At 46.3% G+C, this 23,397-nt stretch overlaps 2 protein-coding genes and 1 long non-coding RNA gene across 4 annotated transcripts in view; all 3 read right to left on the bottom strand.

Moving 5' to 3' along the window:
- The window catches only part of BLMH (bleomycin hydrolase), a 36,929-nt gene extending 25,979 nt beyond the window's left edge, over positions 1–10,950 (bottom strand). The window contains exons 1-5 of the mRNA XM_081945463.1: positions 10,789–10,950; positions 6,709–6,906; positions 4,418–4,527; positions 2,507–2,642; positions 1,686–1,774 (exon numbers count right to left, since the gene is read on the bottom strand). Coding sequence (XP_081801589.1) covers positions 1,686–1,774; positions 2,507–2,642; positions 4,418–4,527; positions 6,709–6,906; positions 10,789–10,801 — 546 coding nt within the window. The 5' untranslated portion in view covers positions 10,802–10,950. The remainder of the gene's footprint in view (positions 1–1,685; positions 1,775–2,506; positions 2,643–4,417; positions 4,528–6,708; positions 6,907–10,788) is intronic.
- The window catches only part of LOC309388305, a 393,048-nt gene that overhangs the window by 25,979 nt on the left and 343,672 nt on the right, over positions 1–23,397 (bottom strand). The window lies entirely within an intron of this gene.
- TMIGD1 (transmembrane and immunoglobulin domain containing 1) overlaps positions 17,417–23,397 on the bottom strand; it is a 21,640-nt gene continuing 15,659 nt past the window's right edge. For both annotated transcript variants that reach the window (XM_081945500.1, XM_081945501.1), the window contains 2 exons: positions 21,269–21,306; positions 17,417–18,959 (listed from right to left, as the gene is read on the bottom strand). In XM_081945500.1, coding sequence (XP_081801626.1) covers positions 18,956–18,959; positions 21,269–21,306 — 42 coding nt within the window. In that variant the 3' untranslated portion in view covers positions 17,417–18,955. The remainder of the gene's footprint in view (positions 18,960–21,268; positions 21,307–23,397) is intronic.

Raw genomic sequence — 23,397 nt, 5'->3', positions numbered from 1 at the left:
CCCATCATATATTAAACCCTGAGAGCTCTCATCAGCAGTTAAAACAACGTCAATATATCATTAAGGCATACATCAATCTATTTGAGGCATATATAATAATGCTATGTTGCTAAAGGTAAAAACTAAAACATCCGGTGAACGGGTTGCAGGAAGTGGGCCTGGCTAGACTAGGGAAGAGAAGGACCAGGGGAGACAGGAGAGCATCTTCCAATATTTGAGGAGGGGCTTCCCCAGAGAGGAGGAAGGGGGTCCAGCTATTTTACCTGAAGGCCAGACAAGGAATAATAATGGATGGAAACTGATCAAGGAGAGATTCAACCTGGAAATAAGGAGAAAATTTCTATGATAGTGAGAACAATCAACCCATGGAACAGAGGTTGTGGGAGCTTTATCACTGGAAGCTTTTAAGAAGAGACTGGACTACCATCTGTCAGAAATAGTGTAGGGTCTCCTGGTTGAGCAAGGGGTTGGACTAGATGACCTCCAAGGTCCCTTCCAACTCTGTTAATCTGAATCTATCTAAGATGATCAAAGATCTGGAGACTAAAACATGAAGAACGGTTACAGGAACTGGGCCTGGCTAGTCTAGTGAAGAGAAGGACCAGGGGAGACAGGAGAGCATCTTCCAATATTTGAGGGGCTTCCCCAGAGAGGAGGAGGGGGTCAAGCTATTCTCCAAAGCACCTTTGAAGACCAGACAAGGAACAATGGATGGAAAGAGAGATTCAACCTGGAATAAGGAGGAATTTTCTGACAGTGAGAACAATCAACCCATGGAACAGAAGTTGCCTTCGGAAGTTGTGGGAGCTTCATCCCTGGAGGCTTTCAAGAAGAGACTGAGCTGCCATCGGTCAGAAATGGTGTGGGGTCTCCTGCTTGGGTGGGGGTGTGTGGACAAGATGACCTCTAAGGTCCCTTCCAACTCTGTTATTCTATTAAGATATTTGTTAAGGGGGTTTTGCCCCATCTTATGATTTTTCTTGCCACAGTTGCTAAGTGAATCACTGCAGGGGTTAAGTCAGGAACATGGTCGTTAAATGAATCTGGCTTCCCCTCATTGACTTTGTTTGTAGGAAGGTCGCAGAAGGGGATCACGTGACCCCCCCCCCCGGGATACTACGGCCGTCATAAATACGAGTCGGTGGCTAAGTGGCTGGATTCTGATCACGTGACCACAGGGATGGTGCAACGGTCGTTAAGTGAAAACGGTCGTGAGTCCCTTTTTCCTGTTGTAACTTTGAACTGTCACTAAATGAACTCTTGTAAGTTGTGGACTAGAGGCAGACTTCAAGTTACGACGTGAGCCCAAAATTTATGTTGCGGAGTGTTTTCTACGCTCCAGGCTTACGACCACAACTTCAGCCAAAGTTTCTGACCCAAGTTTCTAAATAAGACAGCTGTTCAGTGGGTTTTGCCCCGTTTTACGGCCTTGCTCGCCACGGCTGTTAAGTGAATCACTGCAGCTGTTAAATCAGTAACAGGGCTGTGAAGGGAATCCAACTTTCCCCGTTGAGTTTGATGGCCAGAAGGTCACAAGGGGGGATCAGGTGACCTCAGGACACTGCAACCGTCGTAAATGTGAGTCAGCTGCCGAGGGGGTTCGAATTCTGCTGGTGTCTCCAGGAAGCGCCTGAGCTCCCAGAGGTCTCCCAGTGGCCAACCCTCCCTCCTCCGTCCCCCCTTACCTTGTTGTTGAGAATGTCATTCATCCGTCTGGAGGTCTCGGACGTATTGGATTCGGGGAAAACCTTCTTGGGAACAACGCCGTACTTTTCTATTTTTTAAGACCCAAAAAAATCCACAATTCAACACAAGTTATCACACCAGCCCCCCCCCCCCCCGCCTCAGATGAAAGAAAGTCTCAATCAAGGAGAAGATTTGTAGCTGGGGGTTGAATGGAGGGGTCCTTGGTGCTCTTGGAGCTGGGGGCTTTTCTCCCAGACGTTTCAGGACCCAACTAGGGAACATCATCAGTACGAGAAGGGAGGGGGTTTGCAGAGAGGAAGAGGAGGAGGAGGAAGAAGAAGAAAAAGAGGAGGAGGGGGGGGAGGACTGTGGGGTCCTTGGTGCTCTCTGAGCTGGGTGGTTTTCTTGCAGACGTTTCATGACCCAACTAGGGAACATCATCAGTATTACAAGGAAGGGGGTTTGCAGAGAGGTAGAAGAGGACTAGAAGGGGAAGAGGAAGGAATGAAGGGGAGGAAGACGAAGAGGAGGGAGGAGGAGAATTGAGGGGTCTTTATTGATCTCCGGGCTTGGTGGTTTAGTTGCTGAAGTTTCATGACCCAACTAGGGGGTGGAGTTTGTGGAGAGGAGGAGGAGGAGGAGGAGAACTGTGGGGTTCTTGATACTCTTTGAGCTTGGTAGTTTTCTTATAGACATTTCATTAGCCAAATATTATCAGTGCTAGAAGGCTGTGAGGGGGGAGGAGGAGAAGCAGGAAGGAGAAGAGGAGGAGGAAGGAGAAGAGGAGGAGGAAGAAGAGGAGGACAATGGCTGGTCTTACCGATGATGTTCACCAGCATGTCCCACTGGCCGCCATCGTTGCAAGGGTTGGTGAGCAGGAATTGCACCAGCCGTCCGTCGACGGGCTCCTGCGCGGTGTCGATGAAGGCGTGGAGGAGGTAGTAGCAGCGTTCGATCTGGGGGTGCAGACAGAGGAGAATGGCGTCAGAACCCCAGCCTATCCAGCTAATTCGCCCCAAAGGTCTGCCTGCCTGGCTATCCTTCTATCGGCAGCTGCCCAACCATCACCGCGCCCTTCCCTTGTGGTTCTTGGGGTGGGGGAGTCAGCCAGATATTTGGACTACCGTATTTTTCGGAGTATAAGATGCACCTTTCCCCCCCCCCAAAAAAAGAGGCTGGGTGCGTCTTATACATTGAATACAGCATTTTTGGCCTGTTGAAACCCCGCCCCCTTCACCAAAATGGATGTGCAGAGGGTTTGGGAGGCTTGCAAAGTCCTCGAGGGCTGGGGAAGGCAAAAACGAGCAAAAAACGGGCCGTTGTTTGCTTGTTTTTGCCCCCACCAGCCCCCCAGGAGCATTCTACAAGCCTCCTAAAGCCTCTACATGACCCCCACTTTTTTTGAAAAAGCCGAGGCGCGCAGAGGGTTTGGGAGGCTTGCAGAGTGCAAAAACCTTTTTTTAAAAAAATTACCTCTTCAAAATCACGGTACTCCAAAAAATGTGGTATATCTGGTGTTTTTATCCTACCCTCCCAAGGACAAGCTGGTAGGATACAACCAGAGAGCAAACCCCCTTCCCTTCCAGCACTGATGATGTTACCTAGCTGGGTTATGAAATGTCTGCAAGAAAACCACCAAGCTCAGAGAGCACCAAGAACCCCACAGTTCCCCTCCTCTTTTTCTCCCCCTCTTCCCCTTTTTTCTCCTCCTCCTCTTCCTCCACCTCCTCCTCTTTTCCTCCTCTCCACAAACCCTCCTTTTTCTAGCACTGATAATGTTCCTTAGTTGGGTCATGAAACGTCTACAAGGAAACCACCCAGCTCACAGAGCACCAAGGATGCCACAGTCCTCCCTCCTCCTCTTCCTCTTCCTCTCTGCAAACCCCCTCTCCCTTCTAGCACTGATGACGTTACCTAGTTGGGTCATGAAACATCTGCAAGAAAACCACCAATCTCAGAGAGCACCAAGGACCCCTCTTGAAAGTGTAGAAGGGAGGGGGGTTTATAGGAGGGAGGAGGAAGAGAAGGACTGGGGGGGCCTTGTTGTCCTTGTGAGCCAAGTGGCTTTCTTGCAGACGTTTCATGACCCTACTAGGTCATACCATCACTGCTAGAAGGGAACGGGGGTATTCTTGCAGACATTCCATGACCCACCTACGTCACACCATCAGTGCTGAGAGAGAGCTAGAAAGGAGTCAAGTCAGAAACAGCCCCCAATATCGTATTTCAACATTTTGGGTTCTTTTTCCTGACCTCACTTTCCCTTCTTGGCAATTTTCTATTGTCATTTCTAATTGCGGAGTGTGAGTTGTTTTCAACCCTTCCCCCCCCCCCCCCCCCCTGTCAGGTATGCCCTGAAGCTCCGGGAAGGAAGCAAGCAAGTCCGTAAATCAATCGGAGATCCGCCCAAGAGCAGCTCCTTCCAAACCGCAAGGAGGAAAAGTTGCTTCTTACAAGAGGCAGGAAAAATAAAGTGTCATTTTTGAATCATTGTCTTTTCCACCTCATTCCCGGTTTCACAATAACAGCTGAGAGGCAGAGGCTTGGCTTGTTCACAACAGCTGTAAACACAAGACTAACAGCCTCCTTGTCTCTCTGTCTGGAAACTTTTAAGAAGAGGGAAGGACTTCAACTCCCAGAATTCCCCAGCCAGCATTCTGGGAGTGGAGGCCCACCCCTCTTAAAGCCTGCTGGCTGGGGGATTTAAATTGTGGTCCTGCGCCAGCCGTACCTTGTCCCAAAAGAAGAGGTAGGACTGGCTGAACTCAAACTCCTCGATGTTCAGCTTCTTCATGAATGGCAGCCTCATCACGTTCAAGCAGGAGAAGATCCAGCAGCGCCCTGGAGTCCAGGAGGGGGAGAAAGGGGGGGGGGGCGGAAAAAGCAGGGGGGGGGTGTTAAATGTCCAGGGAAGGAAAGAGAGAGAGAGAAAGTCCCCAAAAGAGGCAATTGGACTTTCTTTTTCCCTTTTCATTCAACAGGCTTGCTTCAGTTCTTCGCGGGGAGTGGGGGAGGAAGGCAGACAGATAGAAAGAATAAGAGAACGAAGAAAGAAAAAGACAGACAGAAAGAGAGAGATGAAGAAAAAGAAAGAGAAAGAAAGAAGGAAAGAAAAAGACAAAGGGAGACAGAGAAAGAGAGAGAAAGGGAGAAAAAGACAAGACAGAAAGAGAAATGAAAGAAAGATGGACGGAAGAGAGAGAGAAAGAAAGATGGACAGGAGGAAAGAAAGGATAAAAGAAAGAAAGAAAAGGATGTGCAAAAGAACAGAAATATTGATTAAGATGGGCAAAAGGAAGGAAAGAAGGAAGGAAAGAGAGAGAACAAGAAAGAAAGCAAAAAAGAAAAGAAAGAAGAAAGAAGGAAAGAAAAAGGCAAAGAAAGGGAGAGAGAGGAAAAGGAAGAAAGAAAGAAAGATGGACAGAAGGAAAGAGAGAAACAAAGAGAAAGAAAGAAAGGATGGGCAAAAGGAAATAAAGAATGGAAGAAAAAGAAAAGATGGGCAAAATGAAAGAAAGAAAGATAAGATTGATTAAGATGGGCAGGAGGAAGGAAGGAAGGAAACAGTGAGAGAAAGAAATAAAGAAAAAAGGAAAGAAGGAAAGAAAGAAAGAAAGGAAAATGAATGAATGACAGAATGACAAGAAGGAAAGAACTCTGAAGAAGCTTCTTAAATGAGAAGCAAAATGTTTTCAGAGGGAAAAAAAACACCAGAAAAGTCCACGTTGCCTTTTGGACTGAGTGAGTGTGTGTGTGAATGTGTGTGCGTCGTGACGTGACCCCTTTGGTGGCCTTCTGACAAGCTAACATCAGGGGTGTCTAAACTTGGGAACTTAAAGACTTGTGGACTTCAACTCCACAAGTCTTAAAAGTCCCCAAGTTTAGACACCCTTCGGCTAAGTCAACGGGGGAAGCAGGAAAGGTCATAAAACGAGAAACACACTTAGCCGTCTCGCTCAGCAATGGAAATTCTGGGCTCGGTTGGCGGTTGTAAGTCGAGGACCTTCCGTAAGGTTTTATTTTTAAAAAACTTTTAAAACTTGGCTGTGTTACAGAGCCTGGGGCATTGAATGCATCAACTTCTTTCTTAATTAACTGTGAATTGGCTAATTATCTCGGCTGCTGCATATATTCACCTTGGATGTTTTTAATTTGTTTAAAGGATATTTAAATTTGTTTAAATTGTTTTCATTAATACTTAGAACCTGTCGGCCAGCCAGAGTCACTGGATTAAGATGGGTGGCTATAAAAATTGAATAATTAAAGAAAACAATATAGTGTTTTTTTTTGGTCGGTAGCCCTGGCTGATGGTTACGATCCTGGGGGGGAAGGAGGGACGACACCCAGCAGATGGGTGAAGCCCTCTACTCTCTCTTTCAGGCAGAGCAGTTTTATAACAATATAATGATTTTTTAAAAAATTATATAGTCCTCGAATTACAACATTTTTTGTTTGGTGACCGTTCAAAGTTAGTGACTTGTGACCATTTTCTCACACTTAATGACTCTCTCAGATCACCTGATCAAAATCAGGATGCTTGGCAACTGCTTCGTATTTATGACGGTCACAGTGTCCCAGGGTTCACGTCAGCTTTCCTAGAAGCCAGATTCACTTAACAACCGCGTGACCTACTTAAACCACGATTCAACTTCACAACTGGGTCGAAGAAAGGGAGGAAAACGGGGCAGAACTCACTTTAACGACTGTCTTGCTTAGCAACGGAACTTTCTGTGGCTCAATTCATCATCTTTTAACGACCCAATAATCCCTTGCAGGGTGGAGTTTAGGCATCTGAATGGAGCTAGCAGAGTGTTTTCCTGGCCGGATGCCCTTCCCTGATGCCAATGTGGAGTTTTGTTCAGCAGATACATTCTCATTGTGCCGAGAGAGAGAAATATCTGCCTCTACCTAGGACTGAACTGAGGAGAGAGCTCCACCTCTAAGCCACCGTACCACCCCTTTCTGTGGCCCAATTGCGGTGGCAATTCGAGGACTGGACTGTAGCTGTGAGCAGCAGTTTACCTGAATTCTTCTGGTTGGTGACCGGCTTCCCTTCGGCTGGGACTGCATGCTGGAAGACCTGCAGGGTGTTTTGGAGAACGTCCCGGTCAAGGCTTCCGTCCAGCAGGTCCGTTGACGTAGCCACATTCTGGGCCAAGAGATAGCGCGGTTCCCCTTTCAAGGCTTTGAGGAACGCGCCCGATTTCTTCAAGCTTAAGCCTGCAGAATTCAAAAGGGTTAAAAAAAAAAAAAAGAACATAGCATAATAATGGGAGTTTTGAAGGGACCTCGGAGGTCTTCTAGTCCAGCCCCCTGGTTCAAGCAGGAGACCCTATACCATTTCAGACAAATGACTGTCCAGGCTCTTCTTAAAAACCTCCAGTGATGGAGCGCCCACAACTTCTGGTGGCCAGCTGTTCCACTGGTTAATTGACCTCACCGTCAGGAAATTTCTCCTTAATTCCAAGTTGCTTCTCTCCTTGATTAATTTCCATCCGTTGCTTCTTCTCCTGCCTTTGGGTGCTTTGGAGAATAGCTTGACTCCTTCTTCTTTGGGGCAGCCCCTCAAATACTGGAAGACTGCTCTCGTGGCCCCCCCAGTGCTTCTTTTCTCTGGACTAGAATAGAAATAGAGCTGCAAGGGACCTTAGAGGTCTTCTAGTCCAGCCCCCTGCTGAAGCAGGAGAACCCGTACTATTTCAGACAAGTGGTTGCCTAGTCTCTTCTTAAAAACCTCCCGTGATGAAACCTCCCACGATTTCAGGAGGCAAGGTGTTCCACTGGTTAATTGTCCTCCCTGTCAGGAAGTTTCTCCTTGATATAACAATAATAATCAGAATAGAACATGCTGAGAGGGACCTTGGAGGTCTTCTAGTCCAGCCCCCTGCTCAAGCAATCCTATACCATTTCAGACAAGTGGCTATCCAGTTTCTTAAAAACCTCCAGTGATGAAGCAACCACAACTTCGGGTGGCAAGCTGTTCCACTGGTCCTCACTGTTAGGAAATATTCTCCTTAATTCCAGGTTGCTTCTCTCTTTGGTTAGTTTCCAACCATTGTTTCTTGTCCTGCCTTCAGGTGCTTTGGAGAATAATTTAGCCCCCTCTTCTTTGCAGCAGCCCCTCAGATACTGGAATACTGCTACCATGTCACCCCTAATTTTTTCTCTAGACATTCCCAGTTCCTGCAACCGTTCTTCGTATGCTTGAGCTCCAGGCCCCTCATCCTCTCTGTTGCTCTTCTCTGCACTCTTTCCAGAGTCTCCACATCTTTTTTGGATCGTGGCAACCAAAACTGGATTCAGCATTCCAGGTGCGGCCCAACGGTGTTTTTTCAAGAGGCAACTGGACTTTTTGGTTCTTTCCAAAAACAAAACCCCAGTTGCCTCTTGAAAAAGCACCTTTGGGACATGACATGGCCTCTTACGAAAGCTTTGTAAGGCTGTACTAGAACTTCTTGTGATCTTGATCCTATCCCTCTATTAATGCAGATAATAGTAAAGATAAGGTTTTGGGAAAACATTCCTGATCTCGAGATGGCTGGCTGGTTACTGCTTACAGAGAGGAAATGCCCTGGGTGAAGTCTCAAAGGTATCGCAACAAAGACTTTGTAAGCTGGTTGAGAAAGTTAATTCTCTTGCGGGCGAGCGTTTAACGTACAGCCGCGGGGCTAAAATGTGGTTTGATGTGGCCCCACCTTCCAGCTGCCCACGTTGATTCTCGCTTTCAGGGGTTGCTTCCGCTGCTCATTGGATCCTCTTACGTGTCACTCTCTCTTTTTGTGCAGCTCTTAAAAAGCAGGAAAATAACCAAGAGCGGTTCCCAAATACTTATTACCCGCCTCTCCAACGTACAGAGGTGTCCCTTCCTAACCAACGTGACCGATTTGAAGAGTAAAAAAATGAAACCAGCCCCAAAGTAGCACTGATGACGTTAGCTAGTTTGGGTTGTGAAACGTCTGCAAGAAAACCACCAAGAGAATCCCACAGTTCAACCCTAAGCAACAGATATTCTCTTTTATCAGAATATTGGGGGAAACACATTGCAAACCGTAAAATATACATGGAAAAAGCATGGGATATACTTGGCTTTTTAAAAAAAATAAATGTTTTTATTGTATATTTTCCTTTATTCTACATCACAGTTTCAATTTTGCAACAGCGGTAGGTTGTATTAAGTCAGGGGTGTCCAAACTTGGGAACTTTAAGACTTGTGGACTTCAACTCCCAGAATTCCCCAGCCAGCAGAGCTGGCTGGGGAATTCTGGGAGTTGAAGTCCACAAGTCTTAAAGTTCCCAAGTTTGGACACCCCTGTATTAAGTCCTTTAAATATATATATATATATGGGGCTGTACACCCTAATCGTAACCGTTATTCTCTTAATCATATAGTATCTTCTCTTTTTAAATACATATTGTACAACATAAGTTATATCCATTGTTTCCATAGTTGTACCATAACACTCTATACCTTTATCGCTCTATATACATTTTAAGCTATCATCACGTTTAGTCTGATAATACTATTGCCAACAATGTATATTCTCATGTATATCTTTATACCTGTATTTATTTCTATTTTGTTAATCTTCTTTCATTGTTAATTGTCTAGTCTCTGCAGCTATTATCTAGCCATTTATACCACAAGACCCATATTGAGTGATATTCTGTTTCTCCTTTATCTTTAAGTTCTATCTGTCCATTTTGGCACACTCTTAATATTTATTTATTTATTTATTTATTTATTTATTTATTGAACTTATTACTTACTTTCTATATTAGAAATAATATGTTCTTTATTACCATTTCATCGGAAGGTGTACTTCCATTTTTCCAATTTTGTGCATACGTAATTCTAGCTAGCATGGGACATAGTTTTAAAAGCCACCCATCAAACTGAATACTCTGAAAACGAATTGCTAAAGTCAACAGTGGCATATTCTTATTTTTCTCTCCAGATTTCTGGGAGAGGAGGGATGGGTCCAAAGAGGATAATAAAAGAAAGAATTTATGGAATTTAATACATGATTCTCATTCTTTTGGGGAACAATTTCACAGCCCCAGAAATTGAAGGAGGATCATGGAGATGTCACACACACCATCCATTGGAAATTGATGTACAGGCAGTCCTTGATTTATGACCACAACTGAGGCCAAAACTCATGTTGTTGAGTGAGACATTGGTTAAGTGAGTTGTGGTCCATTTTATGACTTTTCTTGCCACGGTTGTTAAGTGAATCACTGCAGCTGTTAAAATTAGCAATATGGTTGTTAAGCGAATCTGTCTTGCCCCTTGACTTCGCTTGTCAAAAGGTCGCAAAAGGGGATCACGCGACCCCGGGACACAGCGACAGTCGTAAATATGAATCAGTGGCCAAGGGTCTGAATTTGGATGCTGTAACGGTTGAAAATGGGGGAAATGGACACAAGCCACTTTTTTTCAGTGCCCTTGCAACTTTGGTCACTAAACGAACGGTTGTAAGTCGAGGACTGCCTGTATTGTACATTTTATGTATTTCTTTTTCTGCCATCAGCATCAATACGATCCCTCATTTTGGGATGGCATCCAAATCCTTCCGCTGAGCCCCCCGCCTCTCCTCAAATTGCCTCCATTTTGCTGCACCCCAAAACTGTGCCTGCCAAAAAAAACCACCCCAAATTTAGGGGTTAATTTCATTTAAATTATTATTTTTAAAAAATCTGGTTGATTTAAGGGATGGGGGGGGGCTTCAACTCCCAGAATTCTTTGCTGGCTGGGGGATTATGGGAGATGAAGTATTCCCCCCCCATTTTATAGCAGCCAATTTGGGGGGGGGGGGACTGATTTAAATTGGGATGAAAAGTCAAATTTGGAGCAGATGGAAGATTTTTAGGCGATGCTTTTTTGGGGGGTGTCTATTTTTAGGATTCTTAGCCCCCCCCCCCCGCCTCACCCGCAAGCGGGCTAGAGGCAGGAAGCACTCTGAATATGCTCAGAAGCTCGCTGGTCATTCGCCCCCCCCTCCCCGGGATGAGCCCTCGCCCGCCCGGCTCCCGGGCCAACGGCCGTCCCCATAGCAACCCCGGCGTCGCCCCCCTCCCTCCGCCGTCCCCATGGCAACGCACCTGGGACGCACATCGCGAGCCCTCCGGGCAGAACCGCCGCCGCTGCCGCCTCGCCACCAACCAGCCGGGCGCCGGAAACGGCGCTTATATAGCCTCGGAAGCAGGAAGTGGCCCCGCGACGGGGGGCGGCGGTGGTCAATCCTGGCCGCGCGTCGCGCTCCGGCTTCGCGACGGAGGGAGGGACGGAAAGGGCGGGGCGGCTCTTAAAGGGCCCGCGCGCGATTTTCTCCAGGGCGGGAGGCGGGGCGGGGGGAGAGGGTTGGGATGCTGCCAGCAAAGGCAACAGGGAGGGAGGGAGTTGGGGAAGGGAAAAGGATCAGCCCGGGGAACCTGCTGGGTGAAGCAGGGTTGTTGGTGAGCAGATCTAAAAGGGGTTCCTAAGGATGCCTGCTTCCCTCCCCCTCGCTTCCTCCCCCCCTCTCTCCATCCATCTCTATCCACCCATTATCTATGCAGTACCACCCATCTATCCACCCACCCATCCATCCATCTACCATCCATCCAGCCATTTACCCACCTATCTATCTACCATCCGTCCATCATCTCTCATTAACTCTATCTGTTCATCCATCCATCCATCTATCCAGCTATCTACCATCCATCATCTCTCACTAACGCTATCTATTCATCCATCCATCCATCCATCCATCTATCTATCATCCATCCATCATCTCTCACTAACGCTATCTGTCTGTCTATCCATCCATCCACCCACCCATCCTTCCATCCATCCATCTACTATCCATCCATCTATGTACCATCCAATCCATCCACCTACCCATCCATCCATCCATCTACAATCCACCCACCCACCCACCCATCCATCCATTTATCTATCATCCATCCATCTTCTCTCGCTAACTCTATCTGTCTATCTGTCTGTCTATCTATCTATCTATCTATCTATCTATCTATCTATCTATCTATTCATCCACCCACCCACCCACCCACCCATCCATCTACCACCCACCCACCCATCACCCACCCACTCACCTATGCATCCATCGATCCATCTACCATCCATCCATCCATCTATGTACCACCCACCCACCCATCCATCCATATACAATCTATCCATCCATCCATCCATCCATCCATCCATCCATATACAATCTATCCATCCATCTACAATCCATCTACCCATCCATTCATTCATCCATCCTTCCATCTATCTATCATCCATCCATCATCTCTCACTAACTCTATCCATCCATCCATCCATATACAATCTATCCATCCATCTACAATCCACCCACCCACCCACCCATCCATCCATCCATCTATCTATCATCCATCCATCATCTCTCACTAACTCTATCCATCCATCTATCCATCCATCCATCCATCCAATCAGTCTATTTATCTGTCTCCCACCTTTATTATTTTTTACAAATAATGCAAGGGGATGAACAAAGCTAATCCTCCTCCCTTCTCCTGTTTTCCCAAGCACAACCATCCTGCGAGGTGGGCTGGGCTGGGCAAGGGAGACTGGCCCAAATTCACCCAGATAGCTTAACGATTTCTTGCTTGCAAAAGAATTTCTGTTCCCAATCACGATCCTTCGCCCAGGGCTGCCTCCCTACATCAATTTGAGAGCTTCAGAAAAGAAATTTTAAAAATAACATTAAATTTAATTTAATTTAAATTTAATTAAATTTAATTATTTAAAATGCATACGTGCAAGAAAGGCGGTTTTGAAAACACTGCTCAGGAGTCATTTATCCATTCGGTGTGTTTAAGTTTTTGACTTTAAATTGTTTACTTAAGTGGCTTCCCAGCACCACTTTTCAAAACCATTTTCCCAAAGTGGTTTAATTCCCCAAGATCTAATATTCGGTGTTGCTTGTCCATCTGTAGAATAAGAATGGTGGCGTTTTGTGAAATAAACACGTCGAGCAAGCGGGTCAGTCTAAATGACCTCGAGGTCACCTTCTGAAGCAGGTTTCAGATACCCCCCCCCCAGGCAAGCTGGAACTGCCCTAACGCCCCTTGCAAACCAATCAGGTTTTTCCACCCGTTGCCTGTGCTGTGCCTTGGGAATGTGAAGCAACATTATTATGCCCTTTATGGCTGTGCATGATTGTTCTTCTCCACCCAGCATGAAGTACAATTCTGAGAACAGGTCAACCTTTCCTCCCGCGGCCTCTCCCTTTGCAAATGCACCTCTGCATGGGTGTTTCTCCCAAGGGCGAGCAAGTTGTCTTCCTACAAGAAGAGGCTGGATATCCATTTGTCTGATGTGGTGTAGGGTTTCCTGCCTAGGCAGGGGGTTGGACTAGAAGACCTCCAAGGTCCCTCCCAACTCTGTTACTCTACTTCAGGGGCTGACAGAGGAGAGGGGGAAGGCTACCTGTTCTCAAAAGCCCCAGAAGGCAGGACAAGAAACAAAGGATGGAAACTAATCCAGGAGAGAAACAACCTGGAACTAAGGAGAAGCTTCCTGACAGTGAGGACAATTAACCAGCTTGCCACCAGAACTTGTGGGTGGCTCCATCATTGGAGATTTTAAAAAAGAGATAGTCACTTATCTGAAATGGTATAGGTACTCCTGCTTGAGCAGGGGGCTGGACTAGAAGACCTCCAAGGTCCCTTCCAGTCCTATGCTTGTATGGTTCAGGAAGGGAGGGAGGGAGGAAGAAGGAAGGAGGGAAAGGGTAAAGAAGAAAGGAAGGAGAGGAAGAAAGGAGAGGAAGGGAAACGGAAGGAAGGAAGGAAGGAAGGAAGGAAGGAAGGAAGGAAGGAAGGAAGGAAAAGGGAAAGGAAAGAAAGAAGCAAGAGGAAGGAAAGGAAAGGAGGAGAAAGGAAAGGAAAGAAGGAAGGGACGGAGGGAGGGAGAAAAAGAAAGAAAGAGAAAGGGAGGGAGGGAAGGAGTAAGAGAGGAAGAAAAAGAAAGAAAGAAAAGAAGAAAAAGAAAGAAGAAGAAAAAGGAGGGAAAAAGAAAAAGAAAAGAAAGAAAGAGAAACAAGAGAAAGAAAGAAAGAAAGAAAGAAAGAAAGAAAGAAAGAAAGAAAGAAAGAAAGAAAGGTCTCTTAAGGTCCCTTCCAGCCCTAGGATTCTATGAATTCTATAAGCCGGTCTTGGACTCCAACTCCCATCAACGCTGTGGATGGAGCAGGAAGGGGAAGATGGTACAGGTTGTTTTTCCTGCTCCTAAGTGTTTCCTTGGCTGGGATCATTCCCCTAGGATTCATTCTGGCTTCCAGGCGGAAAAAAAAAAACCCTATTTATTACCTCCTTCAGATTTAATTGAGGGTTATTTTGATTTGCTCAAGGATAAGCAATTCCCAGATTAGAATCTTTGAACTTCTGGCTAAATATTCAAGGCTGTTAATCAGGATGCAGGGAGCCACGTCCCATCTTTCTCCCAGTCTCACTTTCCCCGTGGACTCATCATCATCTTTTTTAAAAGGTACTTATTTAACTTACATACACTTTCAGGATTATCTCTCAACCTTGACATGTTTAAGACAGGTGGACTTCAACTCCCAGAATTCCAGTTCCCATCATCGTCATGTTGGGATGACTGCCAGGGGTGAGAGATTCAGCCAGTTCGTATCGGTTCGCCCAACCGGTTGTTGCAAGAACCGGCTGGCCGCGCCCACCCCGCCCCTCCCAGGAGTCTCAACGTGGCCCGTTCATCATGCCAGGTAAGTGCAGGACTCGTGCAGAGACTCCGGGAGGACGAAAAACAGGCCTCCCGGAAGTCCGGAAACGCACCGGAGGCTGCGGGAGGCTGTTTTCACCCTCCGGGAGGCTCAAAAGCCCTCCTCTGGAGCTTGGGGAGAGCAAAATCGCCCCTCCCCGTACCATGAGGATGCAGAATAGGCCACACCCCCATGGCCACGCCCGCCCAGCAACCGGGCAGAGAACTGATTGCTAAAATTTTCCAATCCCAACTCCTGGCATGATTCGCTCTTCCTGTTTGACATCCATCTTTTGACACAACTTGGGTAATATTCCTTATGCCGGTACGAGTATTTCCTGCTGATAACTATCTTGCAAGATCCACCTTTTGTGTTCCTAGCTTTTGATCATCGGGACAGAAAACTAAATTGCATCACCGCCCCCACGACGCAGGGCAAGCTGTTTTAACCTGGGTTGTTATTGGTCGCCCTTTACCTGGTCCAGGAGAACAAATTATTCCCTAGCAGACACAATAGAGGCGCATAACGGCCAGGACAGAATGGGACAAGAAGACGCTGCATTTCCATGGATCACGTGTAAAGAAGATGTTGTCAGGCCTACAGCCATCTTTTCTTTTGGATCTTTGGTCTGCCATACTTTCTATTCTTCTACTATGCATTTCCTATTGTGGGAAAATACGGAGTTAGATGCTAGGTAGCCATAACAACATTCTTTCTGGAAAGCCAAGGTCATCCTTTGTCTCTGCACCTCTGCACCTGACCAGAACTGGGTGGGTGGAAGCTGCCAGCGTGGCAGTGGGAGATGGGACCATGGGATGGGCTGGTGGGTGTGGGGGGGCAAGATCTTGAACTTTCAACCAGGTGGGGAAAACCGGGAAGCTTTCAGATTCGGGTTTCCCACAGATGTGCCAACATGGCTCTCTTCATCAATTGGGACTTAGAGTAATGCTTTGCCTTGGACTCTGATTTAATTTTGGATGCTATTTGGAAACCTGACACCGACGTTGCCTGGGTATTTATTTATAGGAGAGAAAAAGTCTGTACCAAATGTAATTTCTAATCTTGGATTTTCCCCCTTACCAGAGGGAGCCCCCCTGTGGAGTAGTGACACCGTTACCATGGCAATGCCATTGCTCTGTACAATAGAAGCCATTTTACGGGAGTAGAGTAGAAGCCATTTGATGGCAATACAGAAGAGCAACAAAGAGGATTAAGGGACTGGAATTAATAAAGCATACGAAGAACGGTTGCTGGAATTGGGTATGTCTAGATCAGTGTTTCTCAAACTTGGCGACTTTAAGTCCTGTGGACTTCAACTCCCAGAATTCCCCAGCCAGCTATGCTGGCTGGGGGATTCTGGGAGTTGAAGTCCACAGGACTTAAAGTCGCCAAGTTTGAGAAACACTGGTCTAGATTAATGAAAAGAAGGACCAGGGGAGACAGGATAGCAGTCTTCCAATATCTATGGGGTTGCCCCAAAGAAGAAGGGGGTCAAGCTATTCTCCAAGGCACCTGAGGACAGAACAAGAAGCAATGGGTGGAAACTAACCAAGGAGAGAAACAACCTGGAATTAAGGAGGAATTTCCTGACAGTGAGAACAATTAACCAGTGGAACAGCCTGCCACCAGAGGTTGTGGGTGCTCCATTCCTGGAGGTTTCTAAGAAGATAATGGAGAGCCATTTGTCTGGAATGATATGAAAAGGCCTCCCGGTTGTGCAGGGGGCTGGACTAGGAGACCTCCAAGGTCCCTTCCAACTCTGTTATTCTATGATTCTATAGAAGGGAGGGAGGGACGGAAGGAGGAATTAGGAAGCGGGAGTGTGGGAGGAGATGGGAATGAGAGGAAGGAAGGAAGCTGTGGTGGTGCAGTGATTAGAAGGCAGTAGTCCTGGCTGACTCTGCCCACAGCTAGCAAGTTCAATTCCAGCTCAAAGTTGACTCAATCTCCCGTCCTTGAGAGTTGGGTCAAATGAGGATTCAGATTGTTGCACTGCGAAGTGGTATATAAGTCTAAGTGCTATTCTTGGGAAGGAAGGAAGGAAGGAAGGAAGGAAGGAAGGAAGGAAGGAAGGAAAGAAGGAAGGAAAGAGGGAGGGAGGGAGGGAGGGAAGGAGGGAGAAAGGAATGTTGTTGCAGTTCTTAGAAGGCAGTTTGCAGGCTAAACTCTGCCCACAGCCAGCAAGTTCAATCCTGACCAGTCAAGGTTAGCTCAGCCTTCCATCCTTCCGAGGTGGGCAAAATGAGGACCCAGATTGTTAGGGGCAAGAGGCTGACTCTGTAAACTGCTTAGAGAGGGCTGTAAAAGCACTGTGAAGTGGTATATAAGTCTAAGGGCTATTCCTTGGGAAGGAAGGGGGGGAGGAAGGAAGACAAGAAGGAAGGAAGGAGGGAGGGAGGGAGGAGGAAAGGAAGGAAGGAAGAAAGAAGGAGGGAGGGAGGAAAGGAAAGAAAGAAAGAAGGACGGAATGTTGTTGCAGTTGTTAGAATGCAATATTGCAGGCTAAACTCTGCCTACAGCCAGGAAGCTCGATCCTGACCAGCTCAAGGTTGACTCAGCCTTCCGTCCTTCCGAGGTGGGTAAAACGAGGACCCGGATTGTTGGGGGCAAAAGGCTGACTCTGTAAACCGCTTAGAGAGGGCTAGAAAGCACTGTGAAGGTGTATATAAGTCTAAGGGTTATTGCTTGGGAAGGGAGGGAGAAAGGAAGGAAGGAAGGAAGGAAGGAAGGAAGGAAGGAAGGAAGGAAGGAAGGAAGGAAGGAAGGAAGGAAGGAAGCCGTGGTGGTGCAGTGGTTAGAATGCAGCATTTCAGGCTGACTCTCAAGGTTGACTCAGCCTTCCGTACTCCCGAGGTGGCTATAATGAGGGCCTGGATTGTTTGGGGGAAACTGCTTGTTAGATCGGGTAAAGGAAAGGCACACTGAGGCTTAGGCAACAACAGCTCTTTATTAACTCAGTAGCAACTATGTACAATCCCACGAAGGTTCAGTCTGACAGCAGCCCTTTTATAGGGAACTCTCAGACCCTTCGACGAATCAGGTTGAATCTCTGCGCTTGCGCAGAAGCAAAAACCAAAATGGTGGCACCTACGATGCCACCGGGAGAACCAATTCGGGGATGGGGCAGGTCTGGGTCGCTGCCAGTTCCAGCTACCCAGCCGCCAAGGTACTACTGGTTCGGCCAAACTGGTCCAAACTGGTAGGAGCCCACCACTGAGCCAAATGCCTCCGCGTCAGGCACCTCAGCACATTCAGAAGACTGCAGTTGTGAAAAGATGTTCTTGGCAAGAAGTTCTGGGAAGTTTTCCAGTCCGTGCCAGAGGCACAAATGAGGCAAGAGAGTCATTTCTCCATCATGAGCCTCCAGGGTGAGAAAGCATTAGAGCAGCCTTAGTCAGCCTGTCGTTACCAAACCCATTTTAACAGCCCTGTATTTCTTCAAAGGGGTGAATGCCAGAGGCCTGGCGCGAACATGGAAACCAGTTCATTGTTCCCTAACTGCTTTTGAAGCCTGATTAGTCCACATCGGTCAGGAAAACTAAACTAAGCCAATAAGGGAGCATCTGTTTTGATGTTGGATAAATTACGAGCCAGCCGTGTGCAGCGGCAGCCAAAGCAATCCTAAATTGCATTAACCAAGAGATAGAATCAAGATCAAGGGAGGTACCACTAGCCTTAGTAAGGCCACACATAGAGTACTGCATCCAGTTTTGGTCACCACACTATAAAAAGACATTGAGACTCTAGAAAGAGTGCAGAGAAGAGCAAGAAAGATGATTAGGGGACTGGAGGCTCAAACATCCGATGAACGGTTGCAGGAACTGGGCCTGGCTAGTCTAGGGGAGAGAAGGACCAGGGGAGACAGGAGAGCATCTTCCAATATTTGAGGGGCTGCCCCAAAGAAGAGGGAGTCAAGCTATTCTCCAAAGCACCTGAAGGCCAGAGAAGGAACAATGGATGGAAACTGACCAAGGAGAGATTCAACCTGGAAATAAGGAGAAATTTTCTGACAAGTGAGAATAATCAACTAATGGAACAGAAGTTGCCTTTGGAAGGTATGGGAGCTTCATCACTGGAGGCTTTCAAGAAGAGTCTGGACTAACATCTATCAGAAATAGTATAGGGTTTCTTGCTTGGGCTGGGGCTGGACTAGATGACCTACAAGGTTCCTTCCAACTCTGTTATTCTGTTATTATTGTTATTCAGAAGTTGTGGGAGCTTCATCAGGAGGCTTTTAAAAAGAGAATGGACTGTCATCTGTCAGAAATGGTGTAAGGTCTCCTGCTTGGGCCAGGGGGGGGGGGTTGGACTGGATGACCTACAAGGTCCCTTCCAGCTCCGTTATTCTGTACATTTTATTGTCGCTTGAAAGTGGATCAGTTCTAAATGTTAATGTCGCTTGAACATGGGTAAGTTATACATTTGATTTATTTAAAGTTTGAAATCAAAGCAACAGTTCAACGGCACTAGCCATCTGAAGTCACACGGATCATCTAAGAGGTTGCTCCAGAGTGCGAATTCCTTTACCTGAAAAAAAGAAAAAGAAGTATCAAATTAACTGTGATTGCCAATAAATAAATAAATATCTAATTTCTTTTTAACTTTCGTGATATATATTTTTTAATGTTGTACGCCGCCCTGAGTCCTTTGGGAGAAGGGCGGCATATAAATCCAATAAAACAAAACAAACAAACAAAACAAAACAAACATAAATAAAGGAACAAAAACGAATCGATTCCTGGGCCCTCCGGTAAAAATACAGCCAGTATAGCCACCGGCTGAGCTAAGAGCCGCGGTTTTTATTGGGGCGCTACCAGAAATTAATTAAAGCCATTTATAAGGGCTGCCCATCTCACACCGTGACTCTGGGCAGCAAACAGGAAATTAAAACCCCAAGCAACAAAAAGAACACAATTAGTAGCAACGACATTTCAAACACAATCTGTCAATCGATCAAGAGGCGGAGAGCCAAAGAAATATTTCATTTTGTAGTTGCGGAGACACAACGATGAGAAAAGCAGGGGTGCCTCAACCTCCCACCCCCAAAATGGAGGTCCTTCATGCTTAGTAAGCCTCCGTTATGGCCACACCTGGGAGAATGTATCCGGTGTCGGTCAAAGCATTATTAAAAAGAGGTTGAGACTTGGGGGAAAAGTGCAGAGAAGAGGAACAAACATATAAGGAACGGCTGCAGGAACTGGGTATGTCTAGTTTAATGAAAAGAAGGACTAGGGGAGACAGGATAGCAGTGTTCCAATATCTCAGGGGCTGCCACAAAGAAGAGGGAGTCAACCTATTCTCCAAGGCACCTGAAGGTAGAACAAGAAGCAATGGGTGGAAACTAATCAAGGAGAGAAGCAACTTAGAACCGAGGAGAGACTTTCTGATAGTGAGGACAATTAGCCAATGGAACTGCTTGCCACCAAAAGTTGTGGGGGCTCCATTTCTGGGTTTTTTTTAAGGCTGGACAGCCCTTCGTCCAGACTGGTACAAGGTTGGATATACAAGATCTCCAAGGTCCCTTCCAATTCCCTTCTGTTTTCCTTCCTTCCTTTCTTTCCCATCTCTGGAGCTTTTCAAGAAGAGATTGGACAACCACTTGTCAGGAATTGTATAGGGACTCCTGCTTGAGCAGGGGTTTGGACTAGAAGACCTCCAAGGTCCCTTCCAACTCATAGAATAGAATAGCAGAGTTGGAAGGGACCTTGGAGGTCTTCTAGTCTAACCCCCTGCTCAGGCAGGAAACCCTATACCGTTTCAGACAAATGGCTCTCCAACATCTTCTTAAAGACTTCCAGTATTGGAGCTTTCACAACTTCTGGAGGCAACTTCTGTTCCACTGATTAATTGTTCTCACTGTCAGGAAATTTCTCCTCAGTTCTAAGTTGCTTCTCTCCTTGATTAGTTTCCACCCATTGCTTCTTGTTCTGCCCTCAGGTGCCTTGGAGAATAGTTTGACTCCCTCTTCTTTGTGGCAACCCCTGAGATATTGGAACACTGCTATCATGTCTCCCCTGGTCCTTCTTTCCATTAGACTAGAGTCTAGACCCGTGATGGCAAACCTATGCCATGCGTGCCACAGGTGGCAACGCGGAGCCATATCTGCCGGCATGCGAGCCGTCAGCTCCACCGCATAGGTGCGTACTGACCAGCTGATTTTTGACCTTCCGGATGGCTGGGGGAGGCCGTTTTCGCCCTCCCCAGGCTTCAGGAAAGCCTCCGGAGCCTAGAGAGGGTGAAAAACGGGCCCAATAAGCTGTATAGGATACCTCTCCAAATCAACTCACCAGCCTTAACCGCTGTGGCAAAAAAAGTGGGGATATGGGGCAAAACTCACTGAACAAACATCTGATTTAGCGACGGACATTTCGAACTCAATTGTGGTCATAGGTCGAGGACTACGTGTTGTTGTTAAACAAGTCACACGGTCCTTGGGTTTCCCACAGGGTCTTGGCTTGTCAGAAGCCAGGTGGGAAGGTTGCAATAGTCATCAAGGGGACCCTGGGAAGCTGCAGCCATCATACATTCATTTTATGATGCACCACTTCTACTGTAAATACATGGCAAACAGTCGAATTTTGATCACGCGACCTTGGGGAAATGCTGTGACGGTCGTAAGTGCGAGGGCAGTTCCTAAGTTATTTTTCAGCGCCGCTGCAATTTTGAACGATGGCTGAAGGAACGCTTCTCATTCAAGGCCTGTCTGCCTTAAAGAGAGGAGTCTGTTTTTCTGCTTTCTGACTAATACAGAAACGCCTGACGTCCGATTACATTTATCCTGACTATTTTGTTTTCGGAGAAAGGCATGAGTAAGAAGTAATATCAGGAGTACTTACAGGGCGGTGTGACTCGGAGAATCGGTTTTCTTGAAACACTACCACAAAAAGTGAAGGAGAGATGGAGAAAGGAAAGGGGGGAAAGGAAAAGGGGACAAGGAAGGCAGGAGAGTGAAAGAAAAGAAGAAAGAGAAAGAAAGAAAGAAAGAAAGAAAGAAAGAAAGAAAGAAAGAAAGAAAGAAAGGAAGAAGAAAAGGAAAGAAGGAAGGAAGGAAGGAAGGAAGGAAGGAAGGTAGGTAGGTAGGTAGAGGGAGAAAGAAAGAAAAAAACAGACAGACAGAAAGTGATACAGAGAGAGTGAGAGAGAGAGAAAAAGAAAGAAAGAAAAAGATTATTTATTTATCATACTAATAAAGGAGAATATTTGTAGCTCAGAGGAGTGCTTGGTGCTCTCTAAGCTTGCTTGTTTTCTGACGTTTCATTACCAAACTAAATAACAGCATCAGTGTTAGTCTACTTCAGCTTCAACCTCAATAATACACAGGCACACAATCGATACAAACTCAAGGTCAACTGCTCCAAACTCGATGGCAGAAAATGCGACTTCAGCCACAGAGTGGTCAACGCCTGGAATGCTCTACCTGACTCCGTTGTTACATCCTCAAACCCCTCCATAGCTTCAACCTTGAACTGTCCACCGTGGACCTCACCCCATTCCTAAGAGGTCCGTCAAGGGGGCGTGCATAAGCGCATAAGCGCACCAGCTTGCCTACCCTCCCCATTTATTTGTACCCATTTCTTGTGTTCTTATTCATGTTTATTCTTATTCCTGTCATCTTGAACATGAGTGACAAGCTAAATAAATAAAATAAAAGAAATAAATAGTCACTGACTAGATATAAGCTCATTTGGGTAATGAAACAGCTGCAAGAAAACAAATTAGATCAGAGAACACCAAGGACCCCACGGTCATCTTCCTCCTCCTCCTCCCCCTCCTCTTCCTCCTCCCCCCACCCCTTCTCCTCCTCCACTCTACAAGCTCTGATGCCGTTACCTAGATGGGTCTGCAAGAAGACAACCCAGCTCAGAGACCATTAAGGACACCTTAATTCAGGGGTGTCCAAACTTGGCAACTTTAAGACTTGTGGACTTCAACTCCCAGAATTCCCCAGCCAGAGCTGGCTGGGGAATTCTGGGAGTTGAAGTCCACAAGTCTTAAAGTTGCCAAGTTTGGACACCCCTGCCTTAATTTATCATGGTTAGAAACGGCCCAGTTCCCCTCCATGAATGACTCCTTGGGCACAGTATCCAGGTTATTTATTTTTTATACTTCCTATTTCTAAATTGCCCATCTCCTTGTGAAAGGGGGCTTGTGCATTACGGATCGGGTTGTTGGCCTGGATTTTTAAGTCAATTTGGCAGGATAATTTCCTTTTCTTCCCCTCCCCTGTCAATCGCTCCCGAAATGCTGAAAATCCCGACTTTACGATTAACATCGTACTACCGTATGTGGTGGAAATAAAACTAAAAAAAAAAAAGGGATGAAAATACATGCATGGTTAGAGAAAATGATAAAGCAACATATAGATTTAAAGCCAAGAAATATTTTTGATAGGTATTTTGCCAGAAAAATATAATAAAGGGAATATGCATTCAATGCTGCGTGCTTGGACGGCAGTGAGAATTGTATTTGCACAACATTGGAAAAATGAGGAAACTCCTTCAAGTGAAAATATAATAATAATTTAAAAAATTAGATGGTGCGGAAATGGACAGGTTAATATTAAACATAAAGAAGTCACAGAATATTTTTTTTAACTTGGTTTTTTTTTCTACCAATGGTTAGATAGTAAAAGTAGAAATTAGAAGTTGGAGGAATGCTATTACATGCAAGTAAAGAATATTAAAGGTAAAGGTTCCCCTCGCATATATGTGCTAGTTGTTCCTACCTCTAGGGGGCGGTGCTCATCTTTGTTTCAAAGCCAAAGAGCCAGCGCTGTCCGAAGACGTCTCCGTGGTCATGTGGCCGGCATGACTAAATGCCGAAGTCGCACGGAACGCTGTTCCCTTCCCACCAAAGGTGGTTCCTATTTTTCTCCTTGAATTTTGTATGTGCTTTCGAACTGCTAGGTTGGCAGAAGCTTTGGGACAAGTCATGGGAGCTTGCTCTGTTACGCAGAGCTAGGGAT

Source organism: Natrix helvetica (genome assembly GCF_964273705.1).
Source record: "Natrix helvetica genome assembly, chromosome: 2".
In the NCBI taxonomy this organism is placed as follows: Eukaryota; Metazoa; Chordata; class Lepidosauria; order Squamata; family Natricidae; genus Natrix; species Natrix helvetica.
Note: the sequence above shows the minus strand (reverse complement) of the source record. Positions and strands in the feature narration are given on the sequence as shown.